The 16,718-nt window shown below is 38.2% G+C and overlaps 1 protein-coding gene across 5 annotated transcripts in view; it reads left to right on the top strand.

Annotated features, from left to right (window-relative positions):
* The window catches only part of alk (ALK receptor tyrosine kinase), a 482,106-nt gene that overhangs the window by 330,705 nt on the left and 134,683 nt on the right, over positions 1 to 16,718 (top strand). For all 5 annotated transcript variants that reach the window (XM_025900878.1, XM_019349050.2, XM_019349049.2 and 2 more), the window contains one exon: positions 424 to 628. In XM_025900878.1, the coding sequence (XP_025756663.1) occupies positions 516 to 628 (113 nt within the window). In that variant the 5' untranslated portion in view covers positions 424 to 515. The remainder of the gene's footprint in view (positions 1 to 423; positions 629 to 16,718) is intronic.

The raw sequence follows: 16,718 nt of genomic DNA on the forward strand, positions 1-16,718 counted from the left end.
AGTTCAGTTTCTTTGTGCCGCTTTGCCACACACACACACAGATACCGAACTTTATGCTTCTGATCAACTTCTTCCTTGAGTGAGCTTAATAGAAAGTGAAATGGAATATCAAAGCTATAAAAAAAAGATCTCTTTGATTTTTTTTTTCTTCCCCCCCCCGCTTGGCTTTTTTGTGCACAGGGTGTCACTGACAGCTTACTTTCAAAGCAGCTTTATTTTGTGAATTTTCTTCAAGGGCTAGCCTCAGATGTTGCCTTAAAACTATCTCGTTCTACTGCCCATACATCATCTCGATACATGCTACAACATCATATCATGCATGCAAGATTAGAATTCTGGATCGTTTTCAAGCTTTTGCACTCATGCATTTAGTCAATCTCTAGTCTTGGTTTTACACTTGTTTGCTTTTCCTCTCTCCCACAGGTGAGTTTCTCTGGGTGAACGGTTCAGCGTTTGGAGGCCCCTGGGTGCTGAGTCCTTGGCTATGGGGCGGCCAAGGTCCTTGTAGCCTGGACATGGCTGTGTTCTTCCACCCCAGGCAAAGTGGGCAGTACACTGTTTGGCTTATAGTGCGAGACAAGTCCCCTCTCTCCCTCTTCTCCACCGACACTCTCCCGCGCATCACAGGGTAAGCCCATCTCATATACAAATACAATTGGGCAGAAGTGTTAGGATTCCTTTCTCTGTGGTTAATTACATTTTTGTTGATGATTTGAGGGAATTTGAAACCACCAAACTGTGTTTTGTGAAATGAAATATCTTCATTTAAGACAATGTGTGCTTGTTTGTTGTCTGACATCTCTTCTTATCAGAACATTTTATTTTGGAGCATTTACTTATTTTAAAGATTTATTTTTGCGTCCGTGTTTATTCATTCATAAGATTTATAACTTGTTGCGCTTGCTGTTTCAACACTGACAGGTACAAAACTGCTTTTTGATGTTTTTCTCTTTTCTAGCATATTACCCTTTCACATATAAACAAGACACACCTTAATGGAGAAAAAATAAATGTGATAATCTGGCCAGTTATATAGAAAAGTGAAATTCCCCCTGGTACTTATTGTATTTAAACTGAATATTGGTCCATTTTATCAAAGGAAGGTTAGGCAGTACAACTGGATTTCTTTGTTTTAAGCACAATGTTAGAGCAGGCGAGAGGGATATGTTTACCAGGTTTAAGTATTTTAGCAAGATTTTTACATTTGCTGTTATGCTGTGTTAACTTTGAGTTGTTCCATTATATTTACAGTTGCATGGTTAGTGCTGCATTTTATTTACCTGCATGTAAGCTTAGTAAAGATGTGACACCGTTAGTGCAGTGGGCTACTGCACTAACGGTGTGAGTGACAGCAGATAGTGATGTTTAGAGTGATCTTATGATCTTTGTAAAACTAAAGATTTGTGAAAGGAAACCATTCAGAGTTTGTCTTCATTACATTTTTCACAAGTGTCATAACCGCGATGAAAGCTGGGTATATTTCACAGCACATATTTGTACTCACAGTAGGCACAAATGCCTTGCAACATTAACATTTCTTCAAATACATTGTAAACCATGCATGAGTGTAAGGGAACCATCACAGGCCCACATTTTCAAATGGGCCTGGCAACATTGCATTTAACTGTGAGAAAGCATGGTACACAGTGATCACTCTGGTCAAGAAATCAAGACTTTGATTTTTCCTGTTACAGATAATTTTCTTTTTTCTTTTCTTCTTCTTCTAGTTTTTAAGACCTGTTTTTTGCAGTTCAGTTTGTTACTACCATGTGTAATTTACTTTTGCAGCAGCCAGTCAAAGTTAATGCGTTAGTATTATCTTATGGTGCGAGTAATCCTTAATTAACACCAGGTCTGTGGCCCTCTCACGCTGCCTTTTCAATGAAGGCTTTTCTGAGATCTGCGTTTCACACTGAGAGCAACAGGGCGACAGAGGCCATAACAATACCCGCTTCACCACTTAATACTTGGTATGTGTGGTCATATCCATGGGTGGCTTTATTAACATATCTGTTCTTTTTAGGGAAAGTATCTTTAGGATATGGGAATACAAAGAGCTGAGCTCACCTTGCTGCTATCAAGTGGTTTCTTGGTGCTTGTGTGTCTAATCTCTTAAGGGGACTGGAATCATATGAATATCATGCTCTATGCATCCCTCCAGCTTTGGCTGCACGTGAATGGGAGTGTGCATTAACATGTGTGTGTGTGTGTTCTTAAGGGAGCAAAGCAGGGACGTGCTCATTACATGTGTGACGGATTAGGCTGTGCGTTGTGTGCGCTCTCATTTGTAGTCAGAGACTGCCATCCTCCCACACCATCCCTGCCATTGTAGACTCGCTCAGCTAAACTCCCCGCATTTCTGCTCTGATGGGAAGACTCTCTTATTATAAAAGAAAAAAGAGAGGGTTAAAACAAAGCAAGAAGAGCCACCCACAAACATTGTAAGAGTCAGTCAGGTTACTAATTGCAAATCTGTGCCTTTGCCTTTGAATTTCAATGCTGTGTTTTGACATGTTTGCCCAATTTGGTTGTCTGGGCATTTAGCACAAGGTTAGTCAAGTAGGAAACAAAAAAAAAATCCCTGTACACATTAGTCAATTACCAGGGTCTTTCTAACTGCAAGGTAGCTTGAATCTTATTAGGCTTCATTATTCATTTTGTATTCATTTTTTTACATTTCCCTGAAGCTGGAGACATTCAGCTCAGAATACGATAATGGAGTCTACATTAAAATGCAGTTTTAACATACAGGAAAAAAAGAAATAAAAATTAATGTACTAATGTCCATCTCATCCTAAATTCCAAGGCTTCAAAAGTAATTATTTCCATGCTAATTTGGGCATGAAATAGCATACATACATACATACATACATACATACATATATATACGTATATATGTATATATATAAATGTATATATATAAATCCCCCGCTTGCCCCTGCGGGCGGTCTATCCTTCAAGCTCGGGTCCTCTACCAGAGGCCTGGGAGCTTGAGGGTCCTGAGCAGTATCTTAGCTGTTCCCAGGACTGCGCTCTTCTGGACAGAGACCTCCGATGTTGTTCCCGGGATCTGCTGGAGCCACTCGCCTAGTTTGGGAGTCACCGCACCTAATGATGATTACCACTGGGACCACTGTTACCTTTACCCTCCACATTTTCTCGAGCTCTTCTCTGAGCCCTTGGTATTTCTCAAGCTTCTCGTGTTCCGTCTTTCTGATGTTGGGAACCTACATCGATCACTACGGCCGTCGTCTTCTGTTTGTCTACCACCACTATGTCCGGTTGGTTGGCCACCACCATTTTGTCCGTCTATATCTGGAAGTCCCACAGAATCTTAGCTCGGTCATTCTCCACCACCCTTGGGGGCGTCTCCCATTTTGACCTCAGGACTTCCAGGTTATACTCGGCACAGATCCTGTTCCTGTACACTATGCCAGCCACTTGGTTATGGCATTCCATGTATGCCTTGCCTGCTAGCATCATATATATATATATATATATATATATATATATACATACAGTGAAAGCAGTGATAGCGCTCTTCAGCCAATATCTTTGTTTGGCTGACCCAGTCAAACAAAGATACAACAAACACAATCTGAAGGTAGTGGTGTGCGATACTGCATATCTGGGTATCGATCCGATACCAAGTAAATATGGGCCAGTATCACCGATACGGATACTGATACTTTTCAATAAATAAGGTGGATGTGTCATTGTATTGCTAAATCTCAATTAATTTTCATGACCTTAAGTGTTTTTTGTGATGTTTCCTTTTTTTATTATTAAATAATTAAAACCAGGACATAAGTTTATCATTGAATAGAAAATGCTTTATTATGAATTTTTTTTAGAAAAATCTTAAATAAAAAGTGCACGCAAACCAGTAAACAAATTAAAACAAACAAGTACTGTTGAGAAATTATAATAAAAAAATGACAGTTAAAATTCTCAACAACAAAAACAACAACTGGTGAAAATATAAATAATATGTAAACAACTTAACAATCCCCAAAGCGTCTAAGTCACGTCACGTGACGGTGCAACATCTAAACACAAGAGGGGGAGGGGGAGCAAAGTGTGCCTGCTCTCCGCTGACACATGAGCGGGGAGCGGCGAATCTGGCAAATTGGCTGTTTCGTTTTGCCGAAACCACAGCATTGCAAACAAGAGCGGAACTTAAAGTAAAGAATCAATCTCACCAGGCTAGTATCGATCCGATACCGATGCCGACTTGGTATTGATACAATCAATTATTCTGAAGGAGGCCGCATTGAAAGATACATATGCTAGGCGATCTCTGTGGATCCAAGAGTACACAAGGTCACTGACTGCAAATCGTTTTGTATACAATATTGAAAGCAATGCTTTGGTTTGACATATAACCTTGAAGCCTATGAACTTTCTATATATTATTAACTATATTAACATGCTCATACTAAAGCCAAGACTTTGTATAGACTTTAACCTCCATTGTTTGATTTCAAAATAAGTGTTCAAGGACTGAAGCAAAAACTGTCACTGTCCATGTCCATGCTAGTGTGTTGTCTCTAAACTTATTATAATATAAAGTAATTGGTTTGAACACAGAGATTTCAGTTTTCAGTGTATATTCAAACCCCTGGGGTTCATAGTGTACTACACGCTAGTATTAATGCTGCAGGACAACTAAAATTTGATTGTGGAGATTGTGCTCAGGATCGTGCTCTTTTGGGAGGAAAAACAAATTCAGGCCATGCAGCAACATCCTAATGAATAACCATGTGTTATGCACGGTGTCACTTGAGACACTGGCTGTGACTTTGTTCTGTTTCCAGTATCTTATTCCTGTCATGTGATTAACTGATCCTTCCTGTGTACTTCTTTAAAGAACAATTAAACCCTTATCCAACATCCTTTAGAGCTTCACAGATGCCACAAAAGGCAAAATCATTAATATGACATAACATAACTTCACTGACCCTCCAAAACTACACTTTTATTTCTGAAAAATTGGGACCTGGAATTAATAATATAACACATAACAAGTAGATAGTCCCTACACTGTGCAGTCAGCATTTTTCTCAATTAATTAGTCGTTTGAAGTGTCAAACTAAAGGATAAAAGAACAAATTTTTAAGCTTATGCAACTTCTGCATGTAGCAATATTTTGTTGCTGTGACAAACTCTAACACAATCACACAAGTTTTGCTCCAGCCTTCACCCAAGGAGAGAGTGCTTGCTTTGAAAGTCCTGAAAGCTGCTTGACCGTCTGAGTTTCATTAATGTTGCATCACATCTGATGGTGTTGTCCAAGCACATGAAATCTTTGAAAATGAAATCTCTTTGTATAATACTTTATCCACTTCAAGTTTGTTTCGCAGTGTAAAAAAAATGTATGGACATTTTTTTGGTAGAAAAAATGAAAAAAGTATACCAATTATGGAAGAATGAAAAATTAACCACCTTAAGAGAAAGAGCCAAATAAGTCGTTACCGTGGGTTGGAGGGCTTTTTGCACGTAATTACTGTAGCACTATCTATCCAGTTTAGTGCTAATTGTGAAACACTGATGGAACAGCACAGCATTGTTGACTGAGGTGTATTTTTGCAAACACTGAGTGACAACAGAGTGAGGGAAAGAGACACCCTAAACTTGCCAAACAGATTGATGAAGGTTTGCAAATAATTGCTGTCTACTTTATAAATGCAGACAGATTTCTAAGACATTGCAATAAATCTGAGTCAGCCTGCACTGATGGGCCCAATTCATCTGCAATGATTGTCTTTGCAAGAGAGGAATCCACTTAAATGGCTGCTATCTGGCTGTATTCTGGTTATATTGTTATACAAAAACAAGGTTGCCAACATCATGTTGACACTGTGCACCAATGGTGACGCAGTGTGAAAGCTGGTCCTTTTTATGATTAATTGAATGAGGTGAACATTTGGCTAACTGAAAGGACATAAAATAAAACAATGACGAAGGAACAAAGCACGCAGAACAGAACATAGGTGGCAGCTTTCTGAGTGACTGGTAGCTCGCAAAGATTTTTTTTCTCACTAGTATGTAAGTGGAATTATAAAGTTATAGTTTTTTATGGTTTCCATCAGCCTCCTGCCTCAGATTTCTTAACATTGTATTTTCACAGCATCAGTTCCAGAAGCCCAGCTGTCTTCATGTATATGAGAGCTACAGGATGTGTGTTTTCTGGCCAATATTTATTCAGACTATAATGTCCTCATGTTGATGTGTTTCTCCACATGAACTCTGTAGGAGTACAGTCTTTGCACATGCCTGGAAGAAAAGGGCCGTGTGTATACCAGTCTCTTACATTACATTATCACTATAAGTACCAAGTAGCCTCAATTGCAGGTGCATTAATATCTTGCTTAATGAAAGGAGAATAGGGCAGGACGGTGTGGAAATACGGTTGATATAGGTTAAAGCACCGCAGCAAAGTAGGATCATCATAAAAGTGATTGATGGGTAATGTAATGTGGGGGAAGGAAGCATCAAAGGAGGCAAATGTTAATGCTAATTTTGATGTACAATAGGAATATTATGGGGAGTGCTATATAATATAATCATTCCTCATACATAAGGTAGGACGTTAATGTTTATTACAGCAGTAGCGTTTGGAAAAATCCTTTTTCGCCTACACATTGATCTGGACAGCTACCCCTCATTTCTTTATATTTGGTTTCCAAGGAGACTGACCTGTGGTCTTTAGCAGTTGTTCTCCAGGCTTTCTGAAGGGTCTTTAAAGTTTTCTTTTGGACGTTGGCTTCTTTTTCATTAATTTTCAGTCCAGTCCACACTGACTGTATTCAGAGGATTTTTTTTTAATCATTCAAACAAAAAAAGGCACCTAATTCTAGTGGCTGAACCAGTTTTGTGTCTGCACATAACAGACAAGTCAGCAAAGACCTGATTTCAAATTTTATCTTTCAGCACTTTATTAGTATGGTTAGACATTTGATCAAAAAAATACATAATTTATTCACATTTCTTTTGTTGAATCTATGAGAAATATTTATTTTGCAATAGTTCCCAAAGAACTATTGAAAAGTTATCTCATGGTGTCCATTGTGTCCTTTAAAAAATCTGATGGAGCTGGACAAGTTGAGGACAAAAGAGGCCTGATAATCTATCTACAGCAGATTTTCAGTATCTAAAAGTCATCTCCTTGAGAAATATGAACAAATCCAGCAAATACGTGGCATGGGACCTGAGAGATGCATTTGGCTCTTCAGTTAAATTACTGAAAGTCCTTATCAGAAGGGGTCTCACTGGAAGGGAGGCTGTCAAGAAACCATTTGCAATGAAGTGATTATATGTCTTAAGAAGTGATGAAAAATTTGAAATGTTTTAGTTCAGTTAGTGTCTACAGCCATCTGTAAAACACAGAGGAGGGTCTATCATGGTTTGGGGCTGCAATTCATCCAGTGGTGTAGGGGATTTTGTCAAACTGATGGAATTGTGAATGTGTACCATCAATTAAAGTACCATGAGATTTTGATCCACCGCACAGTACCATCTGGAATGTTCCAGCCTCATTTTTCAGCATGAATATGATCCTAAACACATTGGCAATGCAGTAAAAGCATACTGGGATAGAAAAAGTCACAATGAAACACCATCAGTCATGGATTGACCTGCACATGGCCCAGACCTTGATATACTACATATTGACTTTCAAGGTACAAACTCAGTTTTTGCCTTATATATTGCATTTCCATGTATGTTTGCCAACGTTTTCAATAAGCTGGTCCATTTTCATAGCAAAATGTATAGAAATAAGAAATGACTCGATACTTTTGCAGAACAGTACTGTACGTGAGTCATGACTCCACTTCACTCATGTTATAGGCATGTAATGTTGCACATTTTGAAACTGAAAAATCTACAGATTACTGAATGTCATCAATAATGGAACAGCTTCGGTTTCTACATCAATAATAAATATTTCAACTGGTCAATAAAGCAGAGAAGTCCTCTACAGGCTGTTGAAATTGTGTGAGGTTTGGCATTGAACATTTTGATATTGTCACTGCTGGAAAGCAAGCTTTACTCCATGCAGCAATATCAGTGCCCTTTTCTGAATTCAAAGGGGGTTTTTTTAACTCGAAAAGAGTTGTTTTCTGCCCGCCCTGTACTTACCATTTAAAAGAATGATACATTGAATGAAAACAAACCAAAAGTGTTAAACAGAAAGCCCTCACACATGACACAAACCACAGACTCCAGGCGTGTGACTTACTGCAGTCCTCCTCCTGATGTGGACTTTATCACTCTGTGTCTAACGTTGCTGTGGATGCAAAGCCAGCAGCGTCAAACAGAGTGGCAGGATTTCATGCACTAGTATATGCAGTACTGTCTTTACACATATCATCTATAGAAGCATCGAATGCAGAGGCTGCTGTTGCTGCACTGCTGCCTTGTTGCTCAAACTGTAGACACAGTGTGAGCATTACCAGTTGATGCAATCTGTATGTACAATTAAGAGTTTTCATGGTTATAATTGATCAAAGTGTTCCCACACAGCAGAGACAGCTGGCTGGAATCAAAGGCATAGCTGCATTTTTATGTCAAATTGAACCAGCCTTAATCCCTGTAAGTGAAAGGGATTATTCTTGCGACTAACTTAATTATTCAATTTACATTCCCATAAATGAAATAAGAGGCAGCCACAACACTGACATCATATGTGTCTGTCTTTGCAGTGGATACACTTAGCGAGTTGAATTATTGCCAACTGCTGCATTACTTAACTTGTAAAATAAAGTAAAGAAATCAATATAAACTGCATATTAAGTTAGAATGAAGAAAATATATTTTAACTCTCAGTAGTCATAATACAAAAGCGTGGTCATGACAACTGTTAGTGTATAGTAACCTGTACTGCTTTTTTAATCATAATTTTCAAAAGGGCATGGATTGTTGTCCGAAGTGCATTAAGCAGGTTTCATTTGAGTTTGATAGATTAATACCCTTTTGATTTAATAAAGACACTTTGATGAATAATTAATGTTTCGATTTTTCAAGCTTTTAGGTTTTATCTCAGCTCGCTTATTACCAGTGGTTTCAAAACAAATAAATAATATTAAAAAAGTAATTGGGCATCAACAGTTCTCCTCTTTAGCCTCACAGTGTTTTTATGCAATGATCTTGGTACCCTTTTATATTTATATTTTACAGTGTCATGTTTCTACTGTACAGTAAAAACTCTGTACTGCAATCGTGACACATCCACCCCACAAAGAGTCTCTTACAGCCATGTTTTTGGGTCCTTCAATGAGTGAAGCTAAACTAGAGTGGGAGAGATGGGTAACCTCAAAGCCCTCTCTCTGGCAAAGCAGTGCATCCGTGCCTGGCAGGAATCTCCACTCCTCCACTTAGTGATCACCAAACACTAACCTCCAGCTCCCGGACTGTAGTTGCCGCAGGGCCACAGCTGATGGGATCTTCATAGCTGTGGATCTGGGAGTTCTGCCAGTGGGAAGGTTACAATTGTTAAAGATTGTTTGGAGAAGAGGAGAAGGCAGCTTAGAGCTGTGATTTTGAACTTTTGGGCCAATATGTACCTCGAGACATTATGCACCAATTGTACATAATGTCTCAAGGTCATCGACGGAGCCATAATCTGCCATATGGTTTGTGATATCCTGCCGGACATGTGTACTGTAACATAAAACTCTACTGTTTTCCAGAAGGACTGCCTTCTCTATATAAAATCACAGGCTTTGAAGTAACTTTGATCTTAGCATCAGACAGTGTATAGTGATCCACATGATGCCATACAATCCATATGATGAACAGTGGAACTTCCGTCAGTAAGCAGCAGTTAAGTGCAGCTTACTGACGGCGGGTTTACAACTATACATGGAAGTTTGTAAACAGCATATAAAATTAGCATGAAGCAGTTTTATACACCTGATAAACTTGGTAGTTGTAAACAAGTCTGGTATAATTATACACAGGTAAACTGTAGATTAAATAATGGCAATTGTCATTAGTGTTATTAAAACGCCAACAAAGTACAAATTAGACTCTGTTTTAATCCGAGTTCTTGATGCCTTTTAAGAGTAAACATTTTCACAATACCTGAGTGAACTACTTCATTTTAGAATCTAAGTTCAGCTATTAGTGTCAGTGATTCTTTTCTAAGAGTTTTGGCTCAAATGAATTCACATTTCTTTAATTAATACTGCTGGCAATCAATCAGGTTTTGCTGGGATGCTTCAAGTTTATTTGGAACTGGTGAAACGCTATCTAGTACTCCAGCAACTGGCAGAGGTTGAGCGTACAACACCCTCAACCTATGGCTGATCGCAGGATGATTCCAAAGGTCGCCTGGTGGGAGACAGTCTGTCTCAGAATCGCTGTGGTCCAACTTAAAGTGGCAAAGTTTGCAAATAAATGCTTTCTAATTTACAAAGTCAGTCAGGCTGCCAGCAGATTGCAATCTGTCTGACTCAGTCTGCACTGATGAGTGAAACTCAACTATGAGTGTCTCTTTGCAGTACTGGACTCGATTCAACTCGTGCACTACTAGTTTTATCAGGTTATATTCCTATATTAAAGCAACATTGCTGAAAATTTTCAATTAAATCATCATCTTCCAGAAATGATGTCACTATGTGAATTTCTGCTTCAAATTTTGTCAGGAATTTAAGTGCCTAATGAGAATTTCTGTACGTTAATTGTGTTTTTAATTTAATTATTACAGACTGCTTGGAGTTGCTGACTTGACCCCATTTATTACCAAACTGGTAGCGACTAGCAGCAAACTGACTCTTAATGCCATTTTATCGCCACCTTGATGCACCAAAGTCACTTTGCAAAAGCAGCTGACTATAAGTTATTGTGTACCTGGTCCCCATTTTTGAAGCAACCAGTTCAAAGGCAACACAGTTGTAATAATTTTGGTTACATTGCAGTCTTAAGCCATTGTTTTACGTGGTGTGACTACTATAACCCCATTTAAAAACCCTGTATGATTGTGACACATCATATCTTTCATTGCATCCTTTTTTAAAAATCTCCCACTTCCCTCAGACAACAACATGCTCATGCTCTTGGACCATTTGGATTATTAGCCAGCTAGTTAAGTGGCAAGCAAGGAGAAATATTTGAACCAGCCAAAGGATAGTGCTTCCAAAACTAGCTAAATCATTAGGACTATGAGAAGTTGAAAAATTGTCTTCCCGGTAATGGGTACCCAGTGCCAAAATGTTTGAGAACCCCAGGTCTATTCAGCAGCTAATTTACAGACAACACTGACCTATTTCAAATAAAGGATGCTACACAAAAACAAGACTACTTTCAATGGCTGCAAAGACCATTGTATTGTACTGCACATTATACAAGATTTTTTCATGATACACTTCTCTATGTCACATCAACACAGTTGGCGAAGTGGATGCGTATTAGTTCTGCAGTTTTTAGCCATAGAAGTGGTGATAAATGGAGCCACGAACACTACCGAATCAAAGAAAAGAGGAGAAGCTTTGCATTGTGAGCGAGTTCTCAGGCAGCAGCTCTAAGAGGGAATTGAAAGGAATACATTTTTGTGTCTTGACATACTCTTTCCCTGTCTTTCTCTGTCTTCCTGATAGCCTTCTTTGCTTTTTTCTCCTGTTTCAAATGTAAATGAGACATGTTATAGCAACAGCCATACAACTGTTCTTGGTGGCTTTTATACCAATTTCCCGAAAAAGGAGGTGGTGGAATTATTTTCACCGACTAAAACATTCTGCCTCTCTCTGTCTGCCATTTCCTCCACTCCTATAGCTTCATACTAAAATGTCCTTTCAGTGGATTTGACAAAGAAAAGGGAATATAAAAAATACAAATACAATATATAATCTTTCTATAGATATTAGCGGCCACTTTTATATTATTCCAATGTATTATTGTTCCTTTACTTGTCTTTGTTATTTATTTTATATATTTAAGTTTGAATGTTCACAAGCATGACCTGTGAGCACACACACGGTGCCAGTGTTGTACCTATAGGAAAATAAAAGAATACAGTAATAAAGTAAAGTCAGGTTTATGTAAATATCCAACTAAATTGGAGGGAATTTATTGAGGGATACTTGAGACATTTTGCTACACAGTTTTTGTGATTTTTATCTTCTAGTGTCATCTACACACTTTTTCTCCGTCTCAACAAATTTCATCATGGAGCCTTTGTAGTGTTTTCTTGGCAGTTTCTGGTGGGACTTCATCAAAAGCTTTAGAAATGAAACATTTCAGGCTCATATATGCACTTGTGAAAAGAAAAAAAAAAGGAGTCTATCCACAGATGAGTTATGTCTTGTCATTTTCAGCCTGCATACTTTACAATTTTCTCGCTCTCATGCGCACTCTTTATATTTTCCCCTTCTTCTCTGCAGACAGGTTACATAAGGAGCTATAGGTTTTATTCCCAGCTCTTCCCGCTGTGCTCACAGACCTTCTGTCTTATCTAAGAATCTCTAATCATATTTTCCCAAAGTTGTCTTGTACATTTCTGATACCCTTTTATAAATGCAGGAGAAGGTGATATTTGGTGGAAAAAGAAAAAAGAAAGGATAAGTGGCCTAGTTTTCATGCCAATACTGAATTTCCGTTTTACCTTTGGCAACAGCACAAGGAAATTTCAAGCCCAGACATTAACTAAAGCTTAGCACCTAAATCACGAAAGCCTCTTCCTGTTTTGCATCAAAGAAAATGCTGAGATAGAGATAGTGTGTCTTCTCCTTGTTTGCCCTCATCTCCTTGTGGGCTTGTTTTGAGAAGAGCACTTTTCTCAGGTGTATTGTGTGCATGCAGTGTTAACTCAGGATAAAAATGTCAGCTACTCAGACAGAAAATGTCATGTATAACCTTATTTAAAAATTCAAGATTTAAACACCAGTAAATCATTAATTTTGAAATGTTGCTGTAATTCCTGAAAAAAAGTATTTGGCAAAAGACTCGGAAGTCTTGAGAATGATCTGATGGTATGGAAAAGGTCGCTTGTTAAAACATGAAACATTAAAGTTCAGTCACTGTGAACTTTGTCTTACAAATTTGTTATGCAGAATACTTTTATTGTATATACTCTGATGTATTTTGATCCATTGGGTTTGGGACTGTCCTCATTGCACCATTTGTGCAAGCCGTTAATACAACCTATCATGAACAGGACTCTTTCTAACCTTGTAGAAAGTTGTATTTGATCCTAATCATGATCTTTTTTAATGCTAATCAAGTCGTTTTGGTGCCTAAAGTTTTACTGCCGAACAGTTAAAAAAGCAAATGCTGCATGCATGTTGTATGTCATCACAAGGACGCTTCAAGGGGCGATTCAGACAGTAGGAAGCAGCAATAAATTAGTCAAGTAGTGATATTAAAGTGCAGGGCATGTTTGTTTCTTAAGCTCGTGACACATCACTTTGTCGCTTGGTCACCAGTTGATATTCTAGGCTCCAGTTGCCTAGGTAACCCTCTAATGTGTCTGCTAACAAATCAAATATCAATCAGTGGTAGCCTGTGCTGCCATTGGTAGTCACTTCTATCGCTCCCTTGAAGTTCAGAAAGGTTTTACCCATCATTGCTTGAAGTCACTGGATGTCATTGATTTCCTGTGGTCTCTGATTGCCACATTGCATGTCACTTCCTGTGTGAATGCCCTTTTGGAACCTTTTGGTTTACTTGAATTAAGTAACCGATGAAAGTCTTCACCCAGTGTGAATAACGATTAAAAAGAGTTTCCAAGCATTTTGTGTTGAGCCACAAAAACAACCTCATAGTTTATCCTGGGAAAAAATAAAGGTTTCGTTAACATCTCTAGGATTCTAACCTTAGAGCCCATAAATACTTTTGCCAAAAATTTGTGACAGTCCATTTAGTAATTGTCCAAACATCTCACAAAAAATGTCAACATTGTGGTGGAGGCAAGGGATCACCAATGATTTCCTGGCTTTGTCCCCTGAGCATTTGTACAAAATTTGACACCTAGTTGTTGAAAAACAATATTTGTTCCATTCAGAAGGTAATAGCTTGTATTTGTATTGTTTCAATGTGAATTGCAGGCTAAATCTGTCAAAGAATAATAGTCACAAAGAGTGGCAAATAGAGAGACACTTGTGAATGTTCTTATATACTGATGTAAATATAACTGGTGTCATTTTCAAATCTTTTTTGACACCTACTAAATGTGTGACAATTTAAACTCATTTGCTTTAGAAATATTGAATAGTTTATCTGAAGCTTCTAGCCTTGGTGCCACACTCAAGTGGCACTCTATTGGAAAAACAAACCTGCTGTAGTAATGTCAGAAAATGTTCTCAGAGCCAGTTGATGCCATTTTGGGGTTATCATGTAGGTCAGATGAATGTGGGAATTCAGCCAAATATAAAATGTCAAATATAAAAAGGGTGAAAATATATTCTCTGAATAGGCCGAATTTGTTTCCACTTTTGTGTTCCGTAGAGCTGCAGTGTGTGTGACATCTGATCTAGTAGCTTGTTCAAGGGTGGTGGATACATTGGCGTGTGTGTGTGTGTCTGTGCGTGTGTCTATCAGAAAACTAAAAGATCTGAAACAGATCTGGAACTCGAACTGTCGGCCTTTCTGTTGAAAAGTGTGTTTTTCTTTACAGCCCACAAAATGTTGCCCTTCTTTGCTAAATTGTAGGTATTTAACAACATGGAAAAATGATGATATGATTTGATGTGTTTGAAAGTTGTATTGGCTAGTGTTGCAGAAACAGCATTGCTAATAATGCAAAGGTTTAAAACTACAGTAGCATGTCAGCTGTCCTCTAGGCAAACTTGAGACACTTGGACTATAATTTTGTGCCATGAAGTGCCAGGACTCATGGTACTCTATAATATTCTTTTATATACAGAATAGAGATCCGTCCATCAAATCTTAACTTTATAAAGGATAAACCCAAGTGTCACGCCTGGTTCACACCATATACTGAATGCTATAAAAGATGAACGTCTTCTAGGTCAGTGCTGCAAATGCCTTAAACCTGCATTCCTTTTAATGACCAGCAGGGGGAGACTGATCTGGTTGCAAAAAGAAGACTGTTGATATAGAAAAGCGCTCTTGCTCAAAAAACATGTTGCTGATAACTTTAAGCGCTTACTTTCATGACACATTGAGTAAAATATTAAGATCATTCTGTATATTATGCCTGATGAATGCATTTGTGACATGTTAGTCACAAATGCATTCATCAGGGAATTCTTTCTTTTTTCAGAATATAGCAGTTAAGCTTGTCTCTTGTTGTGTCCTGGACAAGTGGAAGACTGATGCAGTGGCTTGGCCCTGTCTAAAGCAGGGTCATGCCATCACTTAAGTATCTCAGTGTGTTTCTTTTCCTTTAGAGACTTTGAAAGACATTTCTTTTTGCCATCAGACAAACTGCAGCTGTCCTTAGATAAGCTCTGTGAGGATGAGTTATAAGAATTAATTAATTGATCCTCAGATGATTAAAATACTGTTCAGACTTCGTGTCTGTACTCTATGGACTTTGTCTGGACTGATCTCTGAATAGTTTTGGTACCAAAACCCTGACCTATAGACAGCTCATATATATCCACTGAATTTCCCATTAACATGCAGATATCAATACAGGTCTTATCTAACTCATAACACTTAATGTAAAACATCCCCAAGTATTGAGAAAAGTTCTTAATACAACTTCTAAACTATTTTATTCTTCTCGATCGTTCACAGGTCTATTTTATTTCAACAGTTATTACCCTCCTTTTTTTTCAATCTCCCAGCGTCACTTCATCTCAGCACAATGATGCATTTAATCAGTTTACAGCCTGCCAAAGCCAGCTATTATAGAGCAGTGCCGCTAATGTTGACAGAGAGAGAGAACAGCCACATTTTGCAGAGCTGACTGAGAGGCCTTTTGTTAGTTCACCAAGACTGTCTCCTCTGAAATTCAGCTGATTAGCTCGCTTCCTTTTCAATTAAAACATTCTTTATTTAAAACTTTGAGTATTTTCTTCTTTTAAAGTTCAGTAATACCATAAATTCACCATTGTTAACTTTGCAAATCTGTATGACTTTTAATAAAACTTTAAATTGTCCTGACACATATGCATTCACCACTTAATGAGTAAGATGAATTGTTAAATTTGTGCTGTGCAGTATAACAGTCATAACTTTATACCTGCTGGGTTTTTTCTTTTTCCTTTTTTTTTAATGCCAGAAATTTTAAAAAATGATTCCACTCAGCAGTCAGCACTGGGTCTGTATGTCTGATAAATGGAAGTCTTAAGCACAGATCCAAAGTCTCCACCTTGTGTCTGTGTTTTAAGTTAATTAGCTGACTCATTTGTGGTCCTCGGAGAGCAGAAATAGATATTAGTAATACTCACAAATGACGTAAGTGTCTGGAGGATTACACTTTATTGTCAGGCTCTGTGCTCTGGCACATTAAACTGTTGAAGCAGCTTTCACTGCTGCTGCCTTTTAACCTGAGAAGCAGATGCATCTGGGAGTTCATGTTTCATTTGCTCTGGCCAAATCCATCTGGCTCCTTGTCCCATTTAGACAGTTTCCCACCTGGCCTTTTTTGCACTGGGCCAATCAGAGACGTTTATCTAATACACTGGGGTTTTTGTATGATGTCGGACATCTCTGAACTCTGTCGTGTGTTTACATTTTTACGCTCAGTGCTATGTTATTCTGGCCATTTGCATCCAAAAGGATTTCGGTGTGCGCCTGTCAATAATGCC

The sequence above is a fragment of the Oreochromis niloticus genome, linkage group LG19, assembly GCF_001858045.2.
Source record: "Oreochromis niloticus isolate F11D_XX linkage group LG19, O_niloticus_UMD_NMBU, whole genome shotgun sequence".
NCBI classification, from domain to species: Eukaryota; Metazoa; Chordata; class Actinopteri; order Cichliformes; family Cichlidae; genus Oreochromis; species Oreochromis niloticus.